Source organism: Manis javanica, chromosome X, assembly GCF_040802235.1.
Source record: "Manis javanica isolate MJ-LG chromosome X, MJ_LKY, whole genome shotgun sequence".
NCBI classification, from domain to species: domain Eukaryota; kingdom Metazoa; phylum Chordata; class Mammalia; order Pholidota; family Manidae; genus Manis; species Manis javanica.
The window spans coordinates 34,545,967-34,566,225 of record NC_133174.1 but is presented as its reverse complement, the minus strand read 5'-3'; the positions used below and the strand labels follow the sequence as shown (position 1 = coordinate 34,566,225).

General features: G+C 37.6%; 1 protein-coding gene across 16 annotated transcripts in view; it reads left to right on the top strand.

Annotated features, from left to right (window-relative positions):
* Positions 1-20,259, top strand: part of CASK (calcium/calmodulin dependent serine protein kinase) — a 413,691-nt gene that overhangs the window by 83,501 nt on the left and 309,931 nt on the right. For 8 of the 16 annotated variants that reach the window (XM_037001503.2, XM_037001501.2, XM_037001498.2 and 5 more), the window contains exon 2: positions 15,841-15,953. In XM_037001503.2, coding sequence (XP_036857398.1) covers positions 15,841-15,953 — 113 coding nt within the window. Of the gene's footprint in view, positions 1-5,830; positions 5,860-15,840; positions 15,972-20,259 lie in introns of those variants that run through there. The other 8 variants (XM_037001491.2, XM_037001502.2, XM_037001496.2 and 5 more) reach the window with 3 other exon arrangements.

Genomic DNA, 20,259 nt, shown 5'->3' with positions numbered 1-20,259 from the left:
CTGAATGTCCAGCAGGAATGCATTAGGAGGCATGTGCTGCTCTGCATTTTCATGCTTTTCTGCTCACTGAGGATGCCCTCCAGCTCTCAGGAATAAGCCGAAGGAGAACACTGCTGTGAAGAGTCCTCTGCTGATCCAGGCAGCCAAAAAGAGCAGGACTCTTATCATTGCCTAGTCCAAAAAAGCAAAACAGAAGGATCTGGGTCCAGCTCCCCCCATCTTTCTGTTTTCAGGTTAGAAAGGTGACTGGAGGCAGTGGGAGTTTGGTTGACAACTACTCGACACATAGCTGTCAGGCTGAGGTGTCCCTTGTACTCCTGAGGGTTCCCTTTATGAATCTTCTGTGTTGGATCTCCTATTTGCTATCCCTTGGCATCCTTTTTACTGGTCTATTTTCTTATTTTGGCAAACTCATCCTACAACAATTTCTTCAGAAAGTATGCATTGCAAGTAATTTTTGAGCTCTTTCATGTCTGAAAATGCCTCTAAGATTATTGAATTTCTGGCTGGATGTAGAATTAAAGGTTATAAGTCATTTCCCTTCACAATTTTTGAAAGTCTTGCTCTATTGTATTCTTGCTTCTAGTGCTGCCATTGAAAAATTGGAAGCCATTCTGGTTCCTGATCTGTTGGGTGTAAACTGTCATCCTGCATTCCTGGTGTACCCTTATCCCTGCTTCTGGAAATCTGAAAATTTCTGGCCCATGGTGTTCTTAAATTTTGCAGTGGCTTGTGTGGAAGTGGGTCTGTAATCTATGTTGCTGAGTATTTGATGGGTCCTCTTATTTGAGTGAATCATGATTTAAGTTCTGGGAAATTTTCTTGGATTGTTCCTTTGAGTTCCTCCCATTTTTTTGTTCTTTTTGCTCTACTTTGTGGAAAATTCCCTCAACTTTATCTGCCAGCCCTTCTACTGAGCTTTAAATTTCTTCATGTGTTTATTTTTCAAGAGCCATTTTTTTTGTCTTCTGAAAGTTCTATTTTTGTTTCATAGTTATGATTATCTTTCTGAGGACATTAATGGTAGTTTGAGGTTTTCTGTTTTGTTTAGTGTGTTTGCTCTAAGTTGCTCTTTCTGTTTGTTTTGATCTCTCTTTCTTCCAAATTAGAGTTTCTTGTCCAGATGTCTTGGAGCTTCGTTGTCTACTCATGATTTAGGAGTAGATCAGTGGTTCTTGATCTGGGGCATTTTTGCTCCCCAGGAGACATTTGACAATGTGTAGAAATATTTTGTTTGTTAAAACTGGGTGAGGGGATGCTACTGGTGTCTAGGAGTAGAGCTTGGGGATGCTGTTAAGCAGCCCACACTGTACAGAACATCCACACACAACAAAGCCAGAGCAAAGTGCCAGCATGCCGAGGTTGGAAACCCTGATTGAGAGCTCTGAACTTGTAGGTAGAACTCACGCAACTAACTTTAGGTTTTGAGGCACCATGATCTGGTTGAGCTGTTTGAAGAACTTCATGTCATTATCTTTAGGTCTTTCCTTCTGGGCTGGTCAGATATTCAATAGAAAATCTTTCCTCTCCTGCCTGAAGGGTCAGGCTGCAGCCTCTGACGTTCCCTGTTAAGGAAAAAAAGGGGTTGGGGCTGCTGCATTCAGTTTGTGTGTGATCACATAATCCCCTTGCTTTCTATTTTCCATAGCCCCTTTCCTCAACTGCCTTGTGTCCCCAGTTCTAAAATCCTGTGTTTTACCCTCTCTAGAGAATGGACCTTTGTTAGGATGAGGGCGGGATAGGTACCCAGTGATTTGGAGAATTGATATGGAGGGAATCCAGGACTCTTAAATGCTTCTCTATAGATTTCATTCAAACTGTGTTATTTTAGCCCACCCTCTTTCCCTCTAATTCCAGAGTGATTTGGTGCTGCCAGTTCAAAAGCTTCTTGAGGATACTGTAGTATAAATGGCTTTAGTTCTGAATTTTATTTTCTTTTTTGCAATTCAGCACCCCCAGTCTGCTAAGCCAATTACCAGTATTTCACTGCTTTCTCCCTAAATTTGATTATTTCTATTGCCTCCTCTCTTGATCCCAGTCCTTTAAAAAAAAACTTTTTTAACCCCTTTGATATCATTTTAGTGAGGTTTAGGGAGGAAAATAAATTAGATGAATTGTACTAAATTCATCCTATTATCCTGAAAACCAACATACTATATTCTGGCATAATTTCATTTCATTCTAGTCTCCTATTTTTTATGTATTTACTTTTTGTATCAGAATTGTCCATTTCCTAGACTCAACCTTTCTTCACATAAATGAAAACTAGAGGAAATTATTCTGTGTCTGCATGGATATACAGCTGCATTCTTTTCAAACCCTTAGGGGGATTATAGCAATGTTCACTTATAACATATTCTGGTTTAATTGACCTTTTACTTAAAAACAGAATTCTGCAAGCAGCCACCTGCCTCAAATAGTAACTTGTGCCACAATCCCAATCAATCAATATTTAGTGTATTTAAAGCATTGAATAAGGAATATATATTTCATCAAATCTGAACTGATCAGTTATCTTATCATTACATTTTGATGAATACTCTGGCCAGAATTAGTGGAAATATGAGAAATATAGTAGTTTATGATGCTGGCTTGTAATTCTCAATATTTTCACCCACATCGGTTAAAATTTAAGGATGAAATTTCAATCATTGAAAAAGAGTTTAGGCCAAACTGAAACCTAGGCCTCCTGAATTTTTGCTATTCCTTAAACTGTCATTCATGTATAATTAATAATTGTAATACTAAGTAGATGTTTTATGCATACTTTGCTATACCCGCCTTTTTGGGACAGGAAACCAAGCCAGATTTTCTCATAGCCTACCTCTTTCTAACTATCAAACAAATTAATTTTAGCAGATATGATTACATTTTAGACACTATATACTCATTTAATTTTTTTTTGAGAGGGCATCTCTCATATTTATTGATCAAGTGGTTATTAACAACAATAAAATTCTGTATAGGAGACTCAGTGCACAATCATTAATCAACCCCAAGCCTAATTCTCAACAGTCTCCAATCCTCTGAAGCATAACGAACAAGTTCTTACATGGTGAACAGGTTCTTACATAGTGAATAAGTACTTACATGGTGAACAGTGCAAGGGCAGTCATCACAGAAACTTTCAGTTTTGATCACGTATCATGAACTATAAACAATCAAGTCAGATATGATTATTTGTTTTTTATACTTGATTTATATGTGAATCCCACATTTCTCCCTTATTATTATTATTATTATTTTTAATAAAATGCTGAAGTGGTAGGTAGATGCAAGATAAAGGTAGAAAACATAATTTAGTGCTGTAAGAGGGCAAATGTAGATGATCAGGTCTGTGCCTATAGACTAAGTATTAATCCAAGCTAGACAAGGACAACAAAACATCCACGGATGCAGATTTCTCTCAAAACAGGGGGTGAGGTTCTAAGCCTCACCTCTGTTCATCCCCAATTTCTCACCTGATGGCCCCCCTGCGACTGTGCCTGTCTTAGGTTGTTCCTCCCTTGAGGAATCTTACCCGTCTCTGGCTAACCAGTCATCTTCCGGGGCCATACAGGGAAATGTAAAGTTGGTAAGTGAGAGAGAGGCCATATTGTTTGAAAAGGTTAGCTTTTTACTTCTTTGCAGATTTATGCCCTGTGGCTGCTATGCCCAGCATTTGTCTTGAGGTATATTTACCACTTGGAAGAATTATGATACTCGATAATTTTTTATATGAGGCACGAATTCTACTAAAGGGTTGTAATTAGGAAGGAAGAAGAAAAGCTATAGAAGTAGCAGATGGAAGAAAACATGGGAAGATTATTTCTTGACATATCTTCTTGTAGAGTAACATAAGCATGTATACGTTTTAACAAACTACTAATTAAATTGCATACACACATTAACATAATAGGAATACAGCTACATAACAAAAGCAGACCTACAATTACCAGCCATATCCAGTGGAACCAAGAAAACCAGTTAGGCACCCTAGGCATTTGTGAAAATTTATCAATGATATGATGGATATTGTCTAACTGAATTTGAATAGTTTGAGAAAAATCAGACAAATTAAAACAACACATTCCTGGGAACTGTTGTCATCCCATATGTTCTTTTAACAGTAGATAGTCTATAGTTGCACAATTTTGGAGCACTGCAACTTGTACTTCTAATTCTTGGTTGAGTTCCAACAGTATAGATCCAATGAAATTTGTTGTTTTACTGTATGCACAGGCCAGCTTAGATATCTCCTTCATTCCAATGGCAAGTCCAGGAACTGCTGGGATGAATGCAGCTACAACTGCAACAGCGCCAGGATCTTTGTTGAAGTTTTTTGATGATCATCTTCTGGAATGACTCTTCCAGAGGATGTTAATGTTGGAAGTTCTTCATATTGTATCTTAATTCATATTCTGGGTAGTCAAATTAGGCTTTGATCCTCTGTATAAATACAAACAAACCCTTTGCCCACACTTTGATATGACCTTTATACCATTGTGAAGAGCCTATTGGAGATCATCACACAGGAACTGCTTTTTTTTTTTAAGAGAAAGGAATATTATCAGAAAAATGTACTTCCATAGCTGATCATCTGACACCCTTTAAGAGATCAAAATTAAGGATATGTAAAGCATGCATTAATAGTTGATTTGCAGTTAGTTTTATCCTATCAGGGAGTAATCCCACTTTTCTTTCTCTTTTTTTTTGTTATCATTAATCTACAATTACGTGAAGAATATTACATTTACTAGGCTCTCTCCTACACCAAGTCCCCCCCACAAACCCCATTACAGTCACTGTCCATCAACATAGCAAAATGTTGTAAAATTACTACTTGTCTTCTCTGTGTTGCACAGCCCTCCCCTTTCTCTCATCCCCCACATTATGCATGCTAATCATAATACCCCCTTCTTCCTCCCCTTATCCCTCCCTACCCACCCATCCTCCCCAGTCCTTTCCCTTTGGTACCTGTTAGTCCATTCTTGGGTTCTGTGATTCTGCTGCTGTTTTGTTCCTTCAGTTTTTCTTTTGTTCTTATACTCCACAGATGAGTGAAATCATTTGGTATTTGTCTTTCTCCGCTTGGCTTATTTCACTGAGCATAACACCCTCTAGCTCCATCCATGTTGTTGCAAATGGTAGGATTTGTTTTCTTCTTATGGCGGAATAATATTCCATTGTATATATGTACTGCATCTTCTTTATCCAGTCATCTACTGATGGACACTTTGGTTGCTTCCAATTCTTGGCTATTGTAAATAGTGCTGTGATAAACATAGGGGTGCATCTGTCTTATTCAAACTGGAGTGCTGCATTCTTAGGGTAAATTCCTAGGAGTGGAATTCCTCGGTCAAATGGTAAGTCTGTTTTGAGCATTTTGAGGAACCTCCATACTGCTTGCCGTAATGGTTGAACTAATTTACATTCCCAACAGCAGTGTAGGAAGGTTTTCCTTTCTCCACAACCTCGCCAACATTTGTTGTTGTTTGTCTTTTGGATGGTAGCCATCCTTACTGGTGTGAGGTGATATCTCTTTGTGGTTTTAATTTGCATTTCTCTGATGACTAGCAATGTGGAGCACCTTTTCATGTGTCTGTTGGCCATCTGAATTTCTTTTTTGGAGAACTGTCTGTCCAGTTTTTAATTGGATTATTTGTTTTTTGTTTGTTGAGGTGGGTGAGCTCTTTATATATTTTGGATGTCAAGACTTTATCGGATCTGTCATTACAAATATATTCTCCCATTCTGTAGGTACCTTTCGGTTCTATTGATGGTGTCTTTTGCTGTACAGAAGATTTTCCACTTGATATAGTCCCACTTGTTCATTTTTGCTTTTGTTTTCCTTGCCCGGGGAGATATGTTCAAGAAAAGGTCAGTCATGTTTATATCTAAGAGATTTTGGCCTATGTTTTTTTCTAAGAGTTTTATGGTTTCATGACTTACATTCAGGTCTTTGATCCATTTCGAATTTACTTTTGTGTATGGGATTAGACAATAGTCCAGTTTTATTCTCTTACATGTAGCTGTCCAGTTTTGCCAGCACCATCTGTTGAAGAGACTGTCATTTCCCCATTGTATGTCCATGGCTCCTTTATCAAATATTAATTGACCATATATGTTTGGGTTAATTTCTGCAGTCTCTAATCTGTTCCACTGGTCTGTGGCTCTGTTCTTGTGCCAGTACCAAATTGTCTTGATTACTATGGCTTTGTAGTAGAGCTTGAAGTTGGGGAGTGAGATCCCCCCCCCACTTTATTCTTCTTTCTCAGGATTTCTTTGGGTATTCAGGGTCTTTGGTGTTTCCATACGAATTTTTGAACTGTTTGTTCCAGTTTGTTGAAGAATGTTGCTGGTAATTTGATAGGGATTGCATCAAATCTGTATATTGCCTTGGGCAGGATGGCCATTTTGACGATATTAATTCTTCCTAGCCAAGAGCATGGGATGAGTTTCCATTTGTTAGTGTCCCCTTTAATTTCTCTTAAAAGTGACTTGTAGTTTTCAGGGTCTTTCACTTCTTTGGTTAGGTTTATTCCTAGGTATTTTATTCTTTTTGATGCAATTGTGAATGGAATTGTTTTCGTGATTTCTCTTTTTATTGGTTCATTGTTAGTGTGCAGGAAAGCCACAGATTTCTGTGTGTTAATTTTGTATCCTGCAGCTTTGCTGTATTGCGATATCAGTTCTAGTAGTTTTGGAGTGGAGTCTTTAGGGTTTTTTATGTACAATATCATGTCATCTGCAAATAGTGACAGTTTGACTTCTTCTTCACCAATCTGGATTCCTTGTATTTCTTTGTTTTGTCTAATTGCGTGGCTAGGACCTCCCGTACTGTGTTGAATAATAGTGGGGAGAGTGGGCATCCCTGTCTTGTTCCCAATCTCAGTGGAAAAGCTTTCAGCTTCTCGCTGTTCAGTATGATGTTGGCTGTGGGTTTATCATATATGGCCTTTATTATGCTGAGGTACTTGCCCTCTATACCCATTTTGCTGAAAGTTTTTACCATGAATGGATGTTGAATTTTGTCAAATGCTTTTTCAGCATATATGGAGATGATCATGTGGTTTTTGTCATTTTTGTTGATGTGGTGGATGATGTTGATGGATTTTCAAATGTTGTACCATCCTTGCATCCCTGGGATGAATCCCACTTGGTCATGGTGTATGATCCTTTTGATATATTTTTGAATTTGGTTTGCTAATATTTGGTGACCATTTTTGCATCTACATTCATCAGGGATATTGGTCTGTAATTTTCTATTTTGGTGGGGTCTTTGCCTGGTTTTGGTATTAGGGTCATGTTGGCTTCATAGAATGAGTTTGGGAGTATTTCCTCCTCTTCTATTTTTTGGAAAACTTCAAGGAGAATGGGTATTATGTCTTCTCTGTATGTCTTATAAAATTCCGAGGTAAATCCATCTGGCCCGGGGGTTTTGTTCTTGGGTACTTTTTTTGATTACCGTTTCAATTTCTTTGCTCGTAATTGGTTTGTTTAACTTTTGTGTTTCTTCCTTGGTCAGTCTTGGAAGGTTGTATTTTTCTAGGAAGTTGTCCATTTCTTCTAGGTTTTCCAGCTTGTTAGCATACAGGTTTTCATAGTAGTCTTTACTAATTCTTTGTATTTCTGTGGAATCTACCGTGATGTTTCCATTCTCATTTCTGATTCTGTTGATGTGTGTTGATTCTCTTTTTCTCTTAATAAGTTTGGCTAGAGGCTTATCTATTTTGTTTATTTTCTCAAAGAACCAGCTCTTGGTTTCATTGATTTTTTTCTATTGTTTTATTCTTCTCAATTTTTTTTATTTTGTTTATTTCTTCTCTGATCTTTATTATGTCCCTCCTTCTGCTGACTTTAGGCTTTATTTGTTCTTCTTTTTCCAGTTTGATAATTGTGATGTTAGACTATTCATTTGGGATTGTTCTTCCTTCTTTAAGTATGCCTGGATTGCTATATACTTTCCTCTTAAGACTGCTTTCGCTGTGTGCCACACAAGTTGGGGCTTTCTGTTGGTGTTGTCATTTGTTTCCATATATTCCTTGATCTCTATTTTAATTTGCTCGTTGATCCATTGATTATTTAGGAGCATGTTGTTAAGCCTCCATGTGTTTGTGAGCCTTTTTGTTTTCTTTGTACAATTTATTTCTAGTTTTATACCTTTGTGGTCTGAAAAGTTGTTTGGTAGAATTTCAATATTTTAGAATTTACTGAGGCTCTTTTTGTGACCTAGTATGTGGTCTATTCTGGAGAATGTTCCATGTGCACTTGAGAAGAATGTATATCCTGTTGCTTTTATATGTAGAGTTCTGTAGATGTCTATTAGGTCCATCTGTTCTAGTGTGTTGTTCAGTGCCTCCGTGTCCTTACTTATTTTCTGTCCAGTGGATCTATCCTTTGGGGTGATGGCGTGTTGAAGTCTCCTAAAATGAATGCATTGCATTCTATTTCCCCCTATAGTTCTGTTAGTAGTTGTTTCACATCTGCTGGTGCTCCTTTGTTGGGTGCATATATATTTAGAATGGTTATATCCTCTTGTTGGACTGAGCCCTGTATCATTATGTAATGTCCTTCTTTATCTCTTGTTACTTTCTTTGTTTTGAAATCTATTTTGTCTGACACTAGTACTGCAACCCCTGCTTTCTTCTCTCTGTTGTTTGCCTGAAATATGTTTTTCCATCCCTTGACTTTTAATCTGTGCATGTCTTTGGGTTTGAGGTGAGTTTCTTGTAAGCAGCATATAGATGGGTCTTGCTTTTTTATCCATTTTTTTACACTGTGTCTTTTGATTGGTGCATTCAGTCCATTTACATTTAGGGGGACTATTGAAAGATATGTACTTATTGCCATTGCAGGCTTTAGATTCGTGGTTACCAAAGGTTCAAGGGTAGGTTCTTTAGTATCTTACTGCCTAACTTAGCTTGCTTATTGAGCTATTATATAAACTGTCTGGAAATTCCTTTCTTCTCTCCCTTCTTATTCCTCTTCCTCCATTCTTTATATGTTGGTTGTTTTATTCTGTGCTCTTTCGTGTTTCCTTTAACTGCTCTTAGTGGGTAATTGATTTTATTTTTTGCCTTTAGTTAGTATTTGGTTGGTCTGCTTTCTTTGCTGTGAGTTTATTTTCTCTGGTGACATCTGTATAGTCTTAGGAGTGCTCCCGTCTAGAATAGTCCCTCTAGAATTACCCTGCAGAGGTGGTTTGTGGGAGGCAAATTCCCTTAACTTTTGCTTGTCTGGGAATTGTTTAATCCGTCCTTCATATTTAAATGATAATCTTGCTGGATACAGTATCCTTGGTTCAAGGCCCTTCTGTTTCATTGCATTAAATATATCATGCCTTTCTCTTTTGTCCTGTAAGGTTTCGTTTGAGAAGTGTGATGAAAGCCTGATGGGTTTTCCTTTATAGGTGACCTTTTTCTCTCTAGCTGCCTTTAAAACTCTGTCCTTGTCCTTGATCTTTGCCATTTCAATTATTATGTGTCTTGTTGTTGTCCTCCTTGCGTCCTTTCTATTGGGAGTTCTGTGTATTTCCGTGGTCTGTTCAATTATTTACTCCCCCAGTTTGGGGAAGTTTTCAGCAATTCTTCAAAGACACTTTCTACCCCTTTTTCTCACTCTTCTTCTTCTGGTACCCCTATAATACAGATATTATTCCTTTTGGATTGGTCACACAGTTCTCTTTATATTGTTTCATTCCTGGAGATCCTTTTATCTCTCTCTATGTCAGCTTCTATGCGTTCCTGTTCTCTTGTTTCTATTCCATCAATGGCCTCTAGCATCTTATCCATTCTGCTTATAAATCCTTCCAGAGTTTGTTTCACTTCTGTAATCTCCCTCCGGATGTCTGTAATCTCTCTCCGGACTTCATCCCTTAGCTCTTGTATATTTCTCTGCATCTCCGTAGCATGCTTATGATTTTTATTTTGAATTCTTTTTCAGGAAGACTGATTAAGTCTGTCTCCTTCTCTGGTGTTGTCTCTGTAATCTTTGTCTGCCTCAAATTTTGCCTTTTCATGACTATAGTGATAGTTTGCAGAGCTGGCACGAGTGATGGCTGGAAAAACTTCCCTTCTTGTTGGTTTGTGGCCTTCCTCTCCTGGGAGAACAGTGACCTCTAGTGGCTTGTGCTGGGCAGCTGCATGCAGACAGGGCTTCTGATTCTTGCCTGGCTGCTATGGAGTTTATCTCCGCTGTTGCGGTGGGCGTGGCCTGCCTGGGGCAGCTTCTCCGATATGGTGGAGCCTCGTTGGATGGGGAACGGCCGGGAGGCTGTTTATCTCCATGAGGGTACTCTGAGCTGCCCTGTTATCCAGGGGTTTAGGGTGCCCGGAGTTCCCTGCTCCTGGACTAAGTGTCCCAGGATACTTCAGTCCGGCTGTGGGGTCCCTGTCCCTTTAAGACTTCCAAAAAGCACTCACTTTTCTTTGTCCCCAGGGCGCCAGCTGCAGGGACCCGATCACAGGTCTTACTGTCCTGTTTCCCTAGTATCCAGGACCCCACGCATGCTCTGTGTCTGCGCTCTGGTGCGGATTCCTAGGGCTGGCTATTTAGCAGTCCTGGGCTCCCTCTCCCTCACCGCTCCGACTCCTCTCCTCCCGCCCAGAGCTAGGATGTGGGGCACTCGGGTCCCGCCGGGCCGGGGCTTGTATCTTACCCCTTTCTTGAGGCACTGGGTTCTTGCAGGTGTGGATGTGGTCTGGATGTTGTCCTGTGTCTTCTGGTCTCTCTTTTAGGAAGAGTTGTCTTTGTTGTATTTTCAAAAATATATGTGGTTTTGGATGGAGATTTCCTCTGCTCTACTCACACCGCCATCTTGGCTCTGCCCCCTCATTTAAATTTTTATCAGTTTTCACTGAGTTTCTAGTTGATGAATTAAATCACTAAGAAAACCTTAATGTATATTTCAGTGCCTTTAGTCTATTAAATTTGGTTCACCTTTGCTAGCCCTCTGTATGTCAGTGAGGGACTAACCCTTGAAATGCTTTCCTTTGATATTCAGGTCATCAACAATTCACAGATAAACTCATTTTCTTTGCCTCACATTGTAAAAGCTTAAAGAATTATGGATTTGATTCAATTTTTATTCACAGATTTAAACAAGTTTGTTTTGTCTGTATTCCCTTCTCTCTCCATTCTCCCTAGCTTTCTTCATTCTACTTTACTAAAAGGGTGTGAGCAGAAGCTAAGCTTTCTTCCTCACGTTTGTTCAATTGGGAAAACTAAAAAACTGACTCATTTGAGCACAAATAATCCCACGTACAGGTCTCAGAATGTTTCTCAAAGGGTGTAGCAAATTTAAGTCCACTATACAAATACCTATAGAGAGAGAGTCCCAAAGGTTTACGTATGGGGAAAAAACAATTAGAACAAGCATTTCCTGAAATCACTTGCTGTTGTCAGGATCAGTAATCATAAGGAAGGCATCCAGACTGAGAATGAAAAGGTCTATGGGAGTCCTACCTTGCTTTGTTAAATTGTCTTCTCACAGAGGAAAATCTTTTAATTTTAGTTTTGAATGATTACCAAAAAGATCATCTTTGTATAGAGTTCTGAAAGGTACATTATTACCTTTTCTGTTTCTTCTGCTTTAGCTTTGTTAGGTTGCTTGAAGAGAGAGATTTGAAGTTGTGATGTAATTTGTGTCCAGATATGTCACATTGTAATCAACTGATTTGTGTGATCCTAGAGAAATGTTTAAGTCTGGGGTCGAGTATATATTTTTTGTTTATTCTCTAATTGAAAGAAGACAAACCACTTCAAGGTAGCAGTATCACAAATGTCTAGTGTAAATGAAGAACTTTTCTCTATCTGCTGATTGACCATGTGCCTCCAGGTGTACTCTTTTTACCTGTAAAAACCAATGAAGGTGTTTTGTTTCTTTAGCCCTAAGGAGGGGACAAATATATATGTGTACATGTGCACATGTGTGTATTTAATTACTTAAACAATACTAGCCTTCAAAATAAACTATAGTATATTGCTATTGCATTCTGTATTATTCAATAGCCAATTCAAACATATACAAATAAACTTTGGATTATCTTTAGTTTCAGATATTATCTGATAACTATTAATCATAAGGAACTGTGTGTGTGTGTGTGTGTGTGTGTGTGTGTGCATGCTTAATGTCTGGGCCCAGTCATTAGTATTTTATCAGTCATCCCATCTTACTGAATTGTATGGCCAGTATTGAGAGCCACCAAAGTTAGACAGAGGAAAGGAACTGGGTAAGCAAATGACTGGACCAGTAGCTCTTTCCTGAGGCAACGTAGAACAATTCTAACTTGAAGGTTGAGGAAGATGAAAGATTTCTCTGTAACTTCAGGTGAAACTGGAGAGTTGTTGGAGACCAAATTATGCAGGGCTTTTCTCTTTGTGAAGTGCCTGTTCAAGTCTTTTGATAGATTTTACTGGAATATATTTTCTTTAGTTAGGAATTATATTTGTTTTTATTCTTGACTAAATATATATATTGCAAATTCTTACTGCCTCTCAAATTTTAAGCAGAAACATAATATCAGATCTTCATTTTTAATACATCACTGCAGCAGTGAATGGTTGAAACAAGTTTTTCAGTAGTCCTGGTGGAACTGGTAGTACCTTTGGCTAGGGTATAAGACATGGAGAGAAGTGGACAGGATTAAGAGATATTTGAGATAAACTCAGTAGAACTTGTTAGTGGAGATTAGATAAGTGGTAGATAAGGTGAGAGGAGTGGGTCAAGAATGACTTGAGTTTTTTGTTCAAAAGATAAAAATCTACGTGTATACTATGACTGTGATGTATTTTGTTTAAGATATTGATGATATTTATAGGGTACTACAAAGATTTTTTGCCTTCCATATTAGATTATTTGTGAGATATACTCCAATTGGCTTAAAGATGGCGGCGTGAAAGGTGAGACACATACCTCCTCCCCAAACCACATATATTATGAAAATATAGCAAATACAACTAATCCTGAAAGAGCAACAGGAAAGAATTCAGTGACAGACTGCCTATATCTGGGGAAAAGAGCAGACCTCACGGAAAAGAGTAAAGTACCAAAGCTGTGATCCGGTGGGACCCAAGCCCTTCCCACACCCCAGATCACCAGCAGGAGGAAGACAAATGGAGCGGGGTGGGGGTGGAGGCATAAGACTGCTGAACACCCAGCCCTGGAGATCTGCTCTGGTAGCACGAACCTACGTTACATGGTGCTCTGGATATTAGTGTGATTGGGAAGCTAAGACAGGCAGAATACTTGGAGACACTGAAATTCCCGCCACTTGTAGAGAACAGGTACCCAGAACAAGCCACTCTGGGACAAAAGAAAGTCAGGTACTCTAAAAGACTTCCAATAGTAAGAGGGCTGCTGAAGGGACAAGGATTGCACAGAGCTTGCTGCTCAGAAGAAAGGACAAGTGGACAAAATTGTCCCAGCACATTCAGCCCAGCAGGTTGGGAACTTTCAAGAGCTTCAGTCGCTCCATTCCCCTAGTTGGCAATGCAGCTCTGAGTCCCCCCACTGCTCCTTCCTCCTGCCCGGCACCAGCTCGCAAACTGGCTGCCTCCGCCATTGTGCCAGGCCAGCCAGAGGGCAGCCCCGCCTACAGCAGCTACAAGTACATAACACAGAGGCTTCTCCCTGCATGCTTGGCCAACTGGCCATGGCAGTGGAGGTTGCACTGCAGCCAGGAAGCAGGAAAGAGCTCTTTCCTCTCAGCAGGCACCAGCACCACTCACTTGTGACCCCCACCATCACTCCAGGGGCTGAGCAGCTCCAGAGAATAGAGCTTCTGGGCACTGGAGGGTGCCACTTACAAATATGAAACACCTAAAGAACCTGGTTTAAACCCAAATCCCACAAACACCAGAAAGAGGGCCAAGTGAAACAATTCACCAATCTTCATGAAAGATTTCAAAATAAAAATCATAAACATGCTTACAGAGCTACAGAAAAATATTCAAGACCTCAGGGAGGAATTCAAGAAAGAGGTAGAAACTTTGAAAAATACAGTATCTGAAATGAAACATACAATGGAGGGATTTAAAAAAGATAAGATGAAGTAGAAGAGATGATAAATGAAGTAGAAATTAGAGAACAGGAATACAGAGAAGCTGAGGTACAGAGAGAAAAAGGGATCTCTAGGAATGAATGAATATTGGGAGAACTCTGTGACCAATCCAAGCAGAACAATATTCACATTATAGATTTACCAGAAGAAGAAGAGAGAAAAAGGGATAAAAAGTGTCTTTGAGGAGGAAACTGCTGAAAACTTCCCCAGTCTGGAGAAGGAGATCATCTCTCAGGCCATGGAGGAGCACATATCTCCCAACACAAGTGACCCAAGGAAGACAACACCAAGACATAATAATTAAAATGGTGAAGATCAAGGATAAGGACAGACTATTAAAAGCAACTAGAGAGAGAAAAAAGATCACATACAAAGGAAAACCCATCAGGCTATCATAAGACTTCTCAACAGAAATCTTACAGGCCAGAAGGGAGTGGCATGATATATTTAATGCAATGAAACAGAAGGGCCTTGAACCAAGAATACTCTACCCTGTAAGATTATCATTTAAATTTGAAGGGAGGATTAAACACTTCCCAGATAAGCAAAAGTTGAAAGAATTTAGCTCCCACAAACCATCTCTACAGTGTATTTTGTAGGGACTGCTATAGATAGAAGTGTTACTAAGGCTAAATAGCTGTCACCAGAGAAAACAAAATCACAGTAAAGATAGTAGACCAATTAATTACTAAGCAAATGAAAAATTAAATCAGCTACCCCCAAAGTCAGTCAAGGGATAGACCAAGAGTACAGAATATGATACGTAATATATGAAGAATGGAGGAGGAAGAAAAAGGAGAGAAAAAAAGGAACCTTTAGATTGTGTTTGAAATAGCATACTAAGTGAGTTAAGTTAGACTGTTAGATAGTAAAGAAGCTATCCTTGAACCTTTGGTAACCACAAATCTAAAGCCTGCAATGGCAATGAGTACATATCTACCAATAATCACCCTAAATGTAAATGGACTGAATGTACCCATCAAAAGAGTTCTTGAATGGATAAAAAAACAAGACCCATCTATATGCTGCCTACAAGAGGTCACAGCACTATTTACAATAGTCAAGATACAGAAGCAACCTAAGTGTCCATCAGTAGATGAGTGGATAAAGAAGAGGTGGTACATATACACAATGGAATATTATTCAGCCATAAGAAGAAAACAAATCCTACCATTTGCAACAACATGGATGGAGCTAGAGGGTATTATGCACAGTGAAATAAGCCAGGCGGAGAAAGACAAGTACCAAATGATTTCACTCATCTGCGGAGTATAACAACAAAGCAAAACTGAAGGAACAAAACAGCAGCAGACTCAGACTCCAAGAAGGGACTTGCAGTTATCAAAGGGGAGAGGTGAGAGGGAGAAGGGGGGGCTCAAAAGGAAGACAGTGTAGCACAGAGAAGACAAGTACTGACTGTGGCATCTTACTACACTGATGGACAGTGACTGCAATGGGGTGTTGAGGGGGACTTGATAATATGTGTGAATGTAGTAACCTCAATGGTTTTCATGTGAAACCTTCATAAGAGTTGTATATCAATGATACCTTCACAAAAATTTTTTAAAAACTTTGGAATTTTTCTAAGTGATTTCAAAATGCAAATTTGTTTTCTATTTTTCTGGCTTAATAATTTAATTATTTACTATATGATTTATAGAAAAATATGTTCAAGATTACATCACTTAAATTTGATTTTGAAAACTATGGATATAGTAGGCAATGAAGCATCAGTAGATATTTAAAAAAACAGGAACTTAAGAAAATCAGTGAATTAAACTTGGCTTTTTTCTTTTAGGGGTCCCTTCAGTGTTGTACGACGATGTATCAACAGAGAAACTGGGCAACAATTTGCTGTAAAAATTGTTGATGTAGCCAAGTTCACATCAAGTCCAGGGTTAAGTACAGAAGGTAAGAGATGGATTTCAAGTAAGTTATTTGATGTCTGGCTTTATTTCATCTCCAAAATCCATTTATCAACCTAACCTTCATCTGGGGGTGGAGAATGGAGCATATAATATAGTGGGAAGTGGGTGGAGACAGTTTAAGCTCTGTTCTAGTTTGTCAGAATTCTAGAACACAGTGTTTGAAAGATAGCTACATTAATTTACAGTCATTTAGGATTATTATAGGCCTATGATTTTTTGCTAGGAAGAAAGTGAAATCTGGGCATATATTTTTAGGGGTCTAATTTTGAGTTTTATGGGAATGGAAAGGAAGGGAAGGGAAAAATCACAGATATGACAATTGCAGATTCAGAAGAAACTAAGATGAATTCCCTTCAAGTCCATAACTTTACTACCTTTACGATCATGATCTAATAGAACTAAAAGACTCATATCATGTTTGGCTTCAGTCACATATGGCCTACATGTAAAGTTTGAAAGATGAATACTGTGAGGACTTCTAGAACTTAAAAATTCTGCTTCAAGACATTGATAAACATGTTCATGATAAGTATTTATAAACAGTATATAAGCATTTTAAAGTTATTTACTTTTTCCAACTTTTTAAGCCATAGTTTCATGTGGCCACTGTTCACATATGCTCATACTTCAGATGGCATGATTGATTATTATATTAATTTTTCTAATTAGCCTCTCTTCTAATTTTAGACTTTTTCACAGTCTGGTAAATGACATACCCTTCTTTAATTCTCTCCTTTTTAATTCCAAGAGCAATGCAATTGATTGTTTAAATTGGAAATGTTGAGGCAGAATAGCCTGTTTATATTTTTTCCATTTATCTTAGTTTGAGAAGTAGAAGCCCACATAGTTTGAGCTCCAAGTTATATTTTTCCTGCAGATCTTTTTCAGGATCATTATTTTTATAAATACTTTTATAACCCTTTTAATTATTATTATCCATGTACGGATTGTAGAAAATTCTTAGACCTTGTTATAAAGATTATTTTTTAGTGCTATAATCTTCCAATTCTTTTACTAAAATTTAGAGGTTTTACACCTTATGGTGTCATACTCTGGAATTGTCTATTGTTATTTTGCAGTACAAATTATTTTATAAATTTAGCAGAATTTAAAATTTACTTCTTAGCAGGCTTTACAACTAGGTTATCTTTCTAAAAACTTTAAACATGCATACATTTAAAGTTAATATACTGTATTTGATTTTCTGTTCCTCAGTTGTCAACTAATAAGGAAAACTTTCCTGAGTACTAATGTAATTTTATATAAACCTAGTTTGTTAAACATTTTTATTTTTCTAGTATTTGCATCATTTTATTTTTTCCCCAATAAACATTTTGTTTTAGAATAGTTTTAGATTTACAGAAGAGTTACAAATGTAGCAGACAGCATTCTTGTATTCCCCTCACCCAGTTTACACTATTGTACATCTTATATTACTGTAGCACATAAACATCTTTATTTTGAATCTTAATTTCTCTTAAATGTTCTGATACTGTTGATGAATTTAGTAAGATTCCAGTTTAAAATTACAAGTCAAAATTAGTTACTCAGTATACTTATTTTATATTGATTTAGCTCATTGTTATGCCTAATTCTGAATCTCTCCAGGCTAAAGACATTTTTTAGGGAAAAAATTAATTACTTTCTCAATTGGCTGAGGTTATTTATTGACTGATTTCTTCAGGAAGGGATCTCTGTAGCTATAGATCCAGACTGCCAGGCTAGACCTCTTTTTACTGTCACCTAGAGAGTCAAATACCAAATTTAAAAAAGAGAGAGTGAGAGTTACACATAATCCATGTCTCTGAGTCTTGTCTTTTCCTAATAGAATATATGGGAGCCCTTCACTGAAATTGTAGCTCACTCCTTCATTCCTTTTGCATATCTTTGGCTATGTAAATGTCTTCAAATCCTGTTCTAAAGACAAGGCCAGGTCATTCCATTGACCCTATATGGTAGGGCCATAACCTATAGGTATTAAATGATACCCAGTTGAGTTTTGCATGTTACTCACGACTTTATCTGGTTTTGATCAGAGTTCAGTGACACTCGTGAAAATGTGCAATTGGTTCTTTATATTTATGACACCAAAATGTAGTTTTCCCATATTCTTTAGTACAGTGACTCACAATGACCAAGAAACAGAATCAAAATTTTATCTTCACCACCCACCACCACCACCTTTGTTTCTCTTTTTTTCGCAATGGAGTTCCCATACCCTCTGTTGCTCATGTTCATACTAGTTCACCTTATTCTAACTTGGACACATTTCATTATCAGATACATATAATAAATAATATTTATTTCACTTTTATAAAACCTCTTTGACCAGTGTCCCCCAACAGCAGCTTTTTTCAACTCTTCCAATCACTACAGGGAAAACATCTCATGCCCCTTGCCCTTCCAGTCCATTTAGAAATTGTTAGGGTCCAAAAATGACCTCATTCATAGCTAAGTGTAGGAGATGCTATATTAAGAAGAAGCATACTTTGAAGTGAAATTTAACACAATAAAAAGAAATCCATGAGTTCAAATAAGAATATCTAGAAATATCTGTATTTACCATTTGCATTCTTTTCCAATTAAGCCTGTCTCTCAAGCAACAGAAAATTTAAAACTCTGTTTTATTCTTTCCTTTTCTATTTTATTTTTGTCTTAGTGGTTTACTTGATCTTTGTCATTGCCTCAAAATTTCCGTCTTAGTGCATTTGTTACTCAAATTTTTCTCAGTGCATTTGTATTCAAATACATTTTTGCATAAAATATAGGTTTTGCAAAGGGTCACCTGGGAACCTAACATATGCTGCTTATTTGGGTAGGTCATTATAATACAAAGGCAAAAAGAATACCTACTCTTGACTTACAGTGTAATAGTGTCCAGCCATTGTTTCTAACTTGTTTTTATAAGGAAACATGTAATAAATTCTAAATACATATTTTAGAATGAAATATGTGTAGTAGTCCGAGACCACATATGTATGTTTTAATATTTTAAATTCCCAATTGCTCTACTGAAGATGAGATATTGTAATTATTTGAATATATTGTCTTTATTTTTCCCATTAAAATTGTAATTTGTCAGTAAGGGTTCTTACAGGTTGTAGAGTATCCCTTAAGTTGTAAGCAGAATTATGTATATATGTTCATTTACCTAGAAAGAGAGTCCACAGCTTTTATGAGATTGCTAAAAAGGCTTATTATTCCTAAATGGCTCAGAATTTCTTCTATCACATGTGTGAAAAAATGAAATTGATGTTTATGTATATGAGATGAATAAGAAGTTCCTATTAAATGAAAGCTGGGTGAATTTATATTAGGATATTACTTCTAATTGGAGGATGTTTTCTTACTTACATATGCAGCCTCCATTAATGAAATTCCTTGATGATTATCCTAAAACTTTTCATTAATACACATTCTATCCCTTAGTCTGCTGAGTCACTAATTAGGCTTTTTATTTTAAAAATAGGTATCAAAATTAAGTCAAGTTGGACAAGGAAATTTAAGGAAGATAAGATGTATAGAATTGAAAACCGAATTGACAGAGTTCCAAGCTCTTTAAAGGACTCAATTACTTATGGTTTAATTTTAAAAGTTCAAAAATGGCAGTTTTTATTTTGGAAGAGTAAATTGTCTTCTAGAAAGAATATAGATTGGGTTCCAGTTTGCTTAGTCTCCAAGAATATCTCATTCTCAAAGCCCTAGAGAGCAGATGATGTCAGCGAAACTGGGGGAGTAAGGACCTTCAACAATTATCATATCCATAAAAGCAAAGGGAAAACCAGCAAAAAAAAATTGTCAGAATCAACTTTTTCAGTACTCTGGAAATTAACCAATGGATTCCAGCAATGCAAGAAGAATTTGTTCCGCTGATTCGTGAGTGTTGAGGCATTTTAACTTGCCCCTGTACCATCCCCATCCCCCTCTCTCCAGTTCCACAGTAACCTTGAAAGCAAGCAGCTCATAATCATGGTGAAAACCAGGAGACTGGCAGCCACCAGAAGAGGCAGAACAGAGATGGAGCTACTCCTCCAAAGCCTCATGCCCAGGAAATTATTTGAGCTGTCTGACAATTCCTTGGAAGACCCCACTTGTAAGGCTTGTCTTTATTTGGCTTGACTCAGAGATTGCCCACTGCAGAAAACTGTTTCCCTGGGGGCATTTGTTGAAAACTTTTAGAGGCAGTTTAACTTCATAGCTGCCCAAGGCAGTAAATTAACAGTTGGGACAAACAAAAGCTAACTTAAGAACTTAAAAAGAAAAGCTGGATAAAGAGATGTTTATAGGGT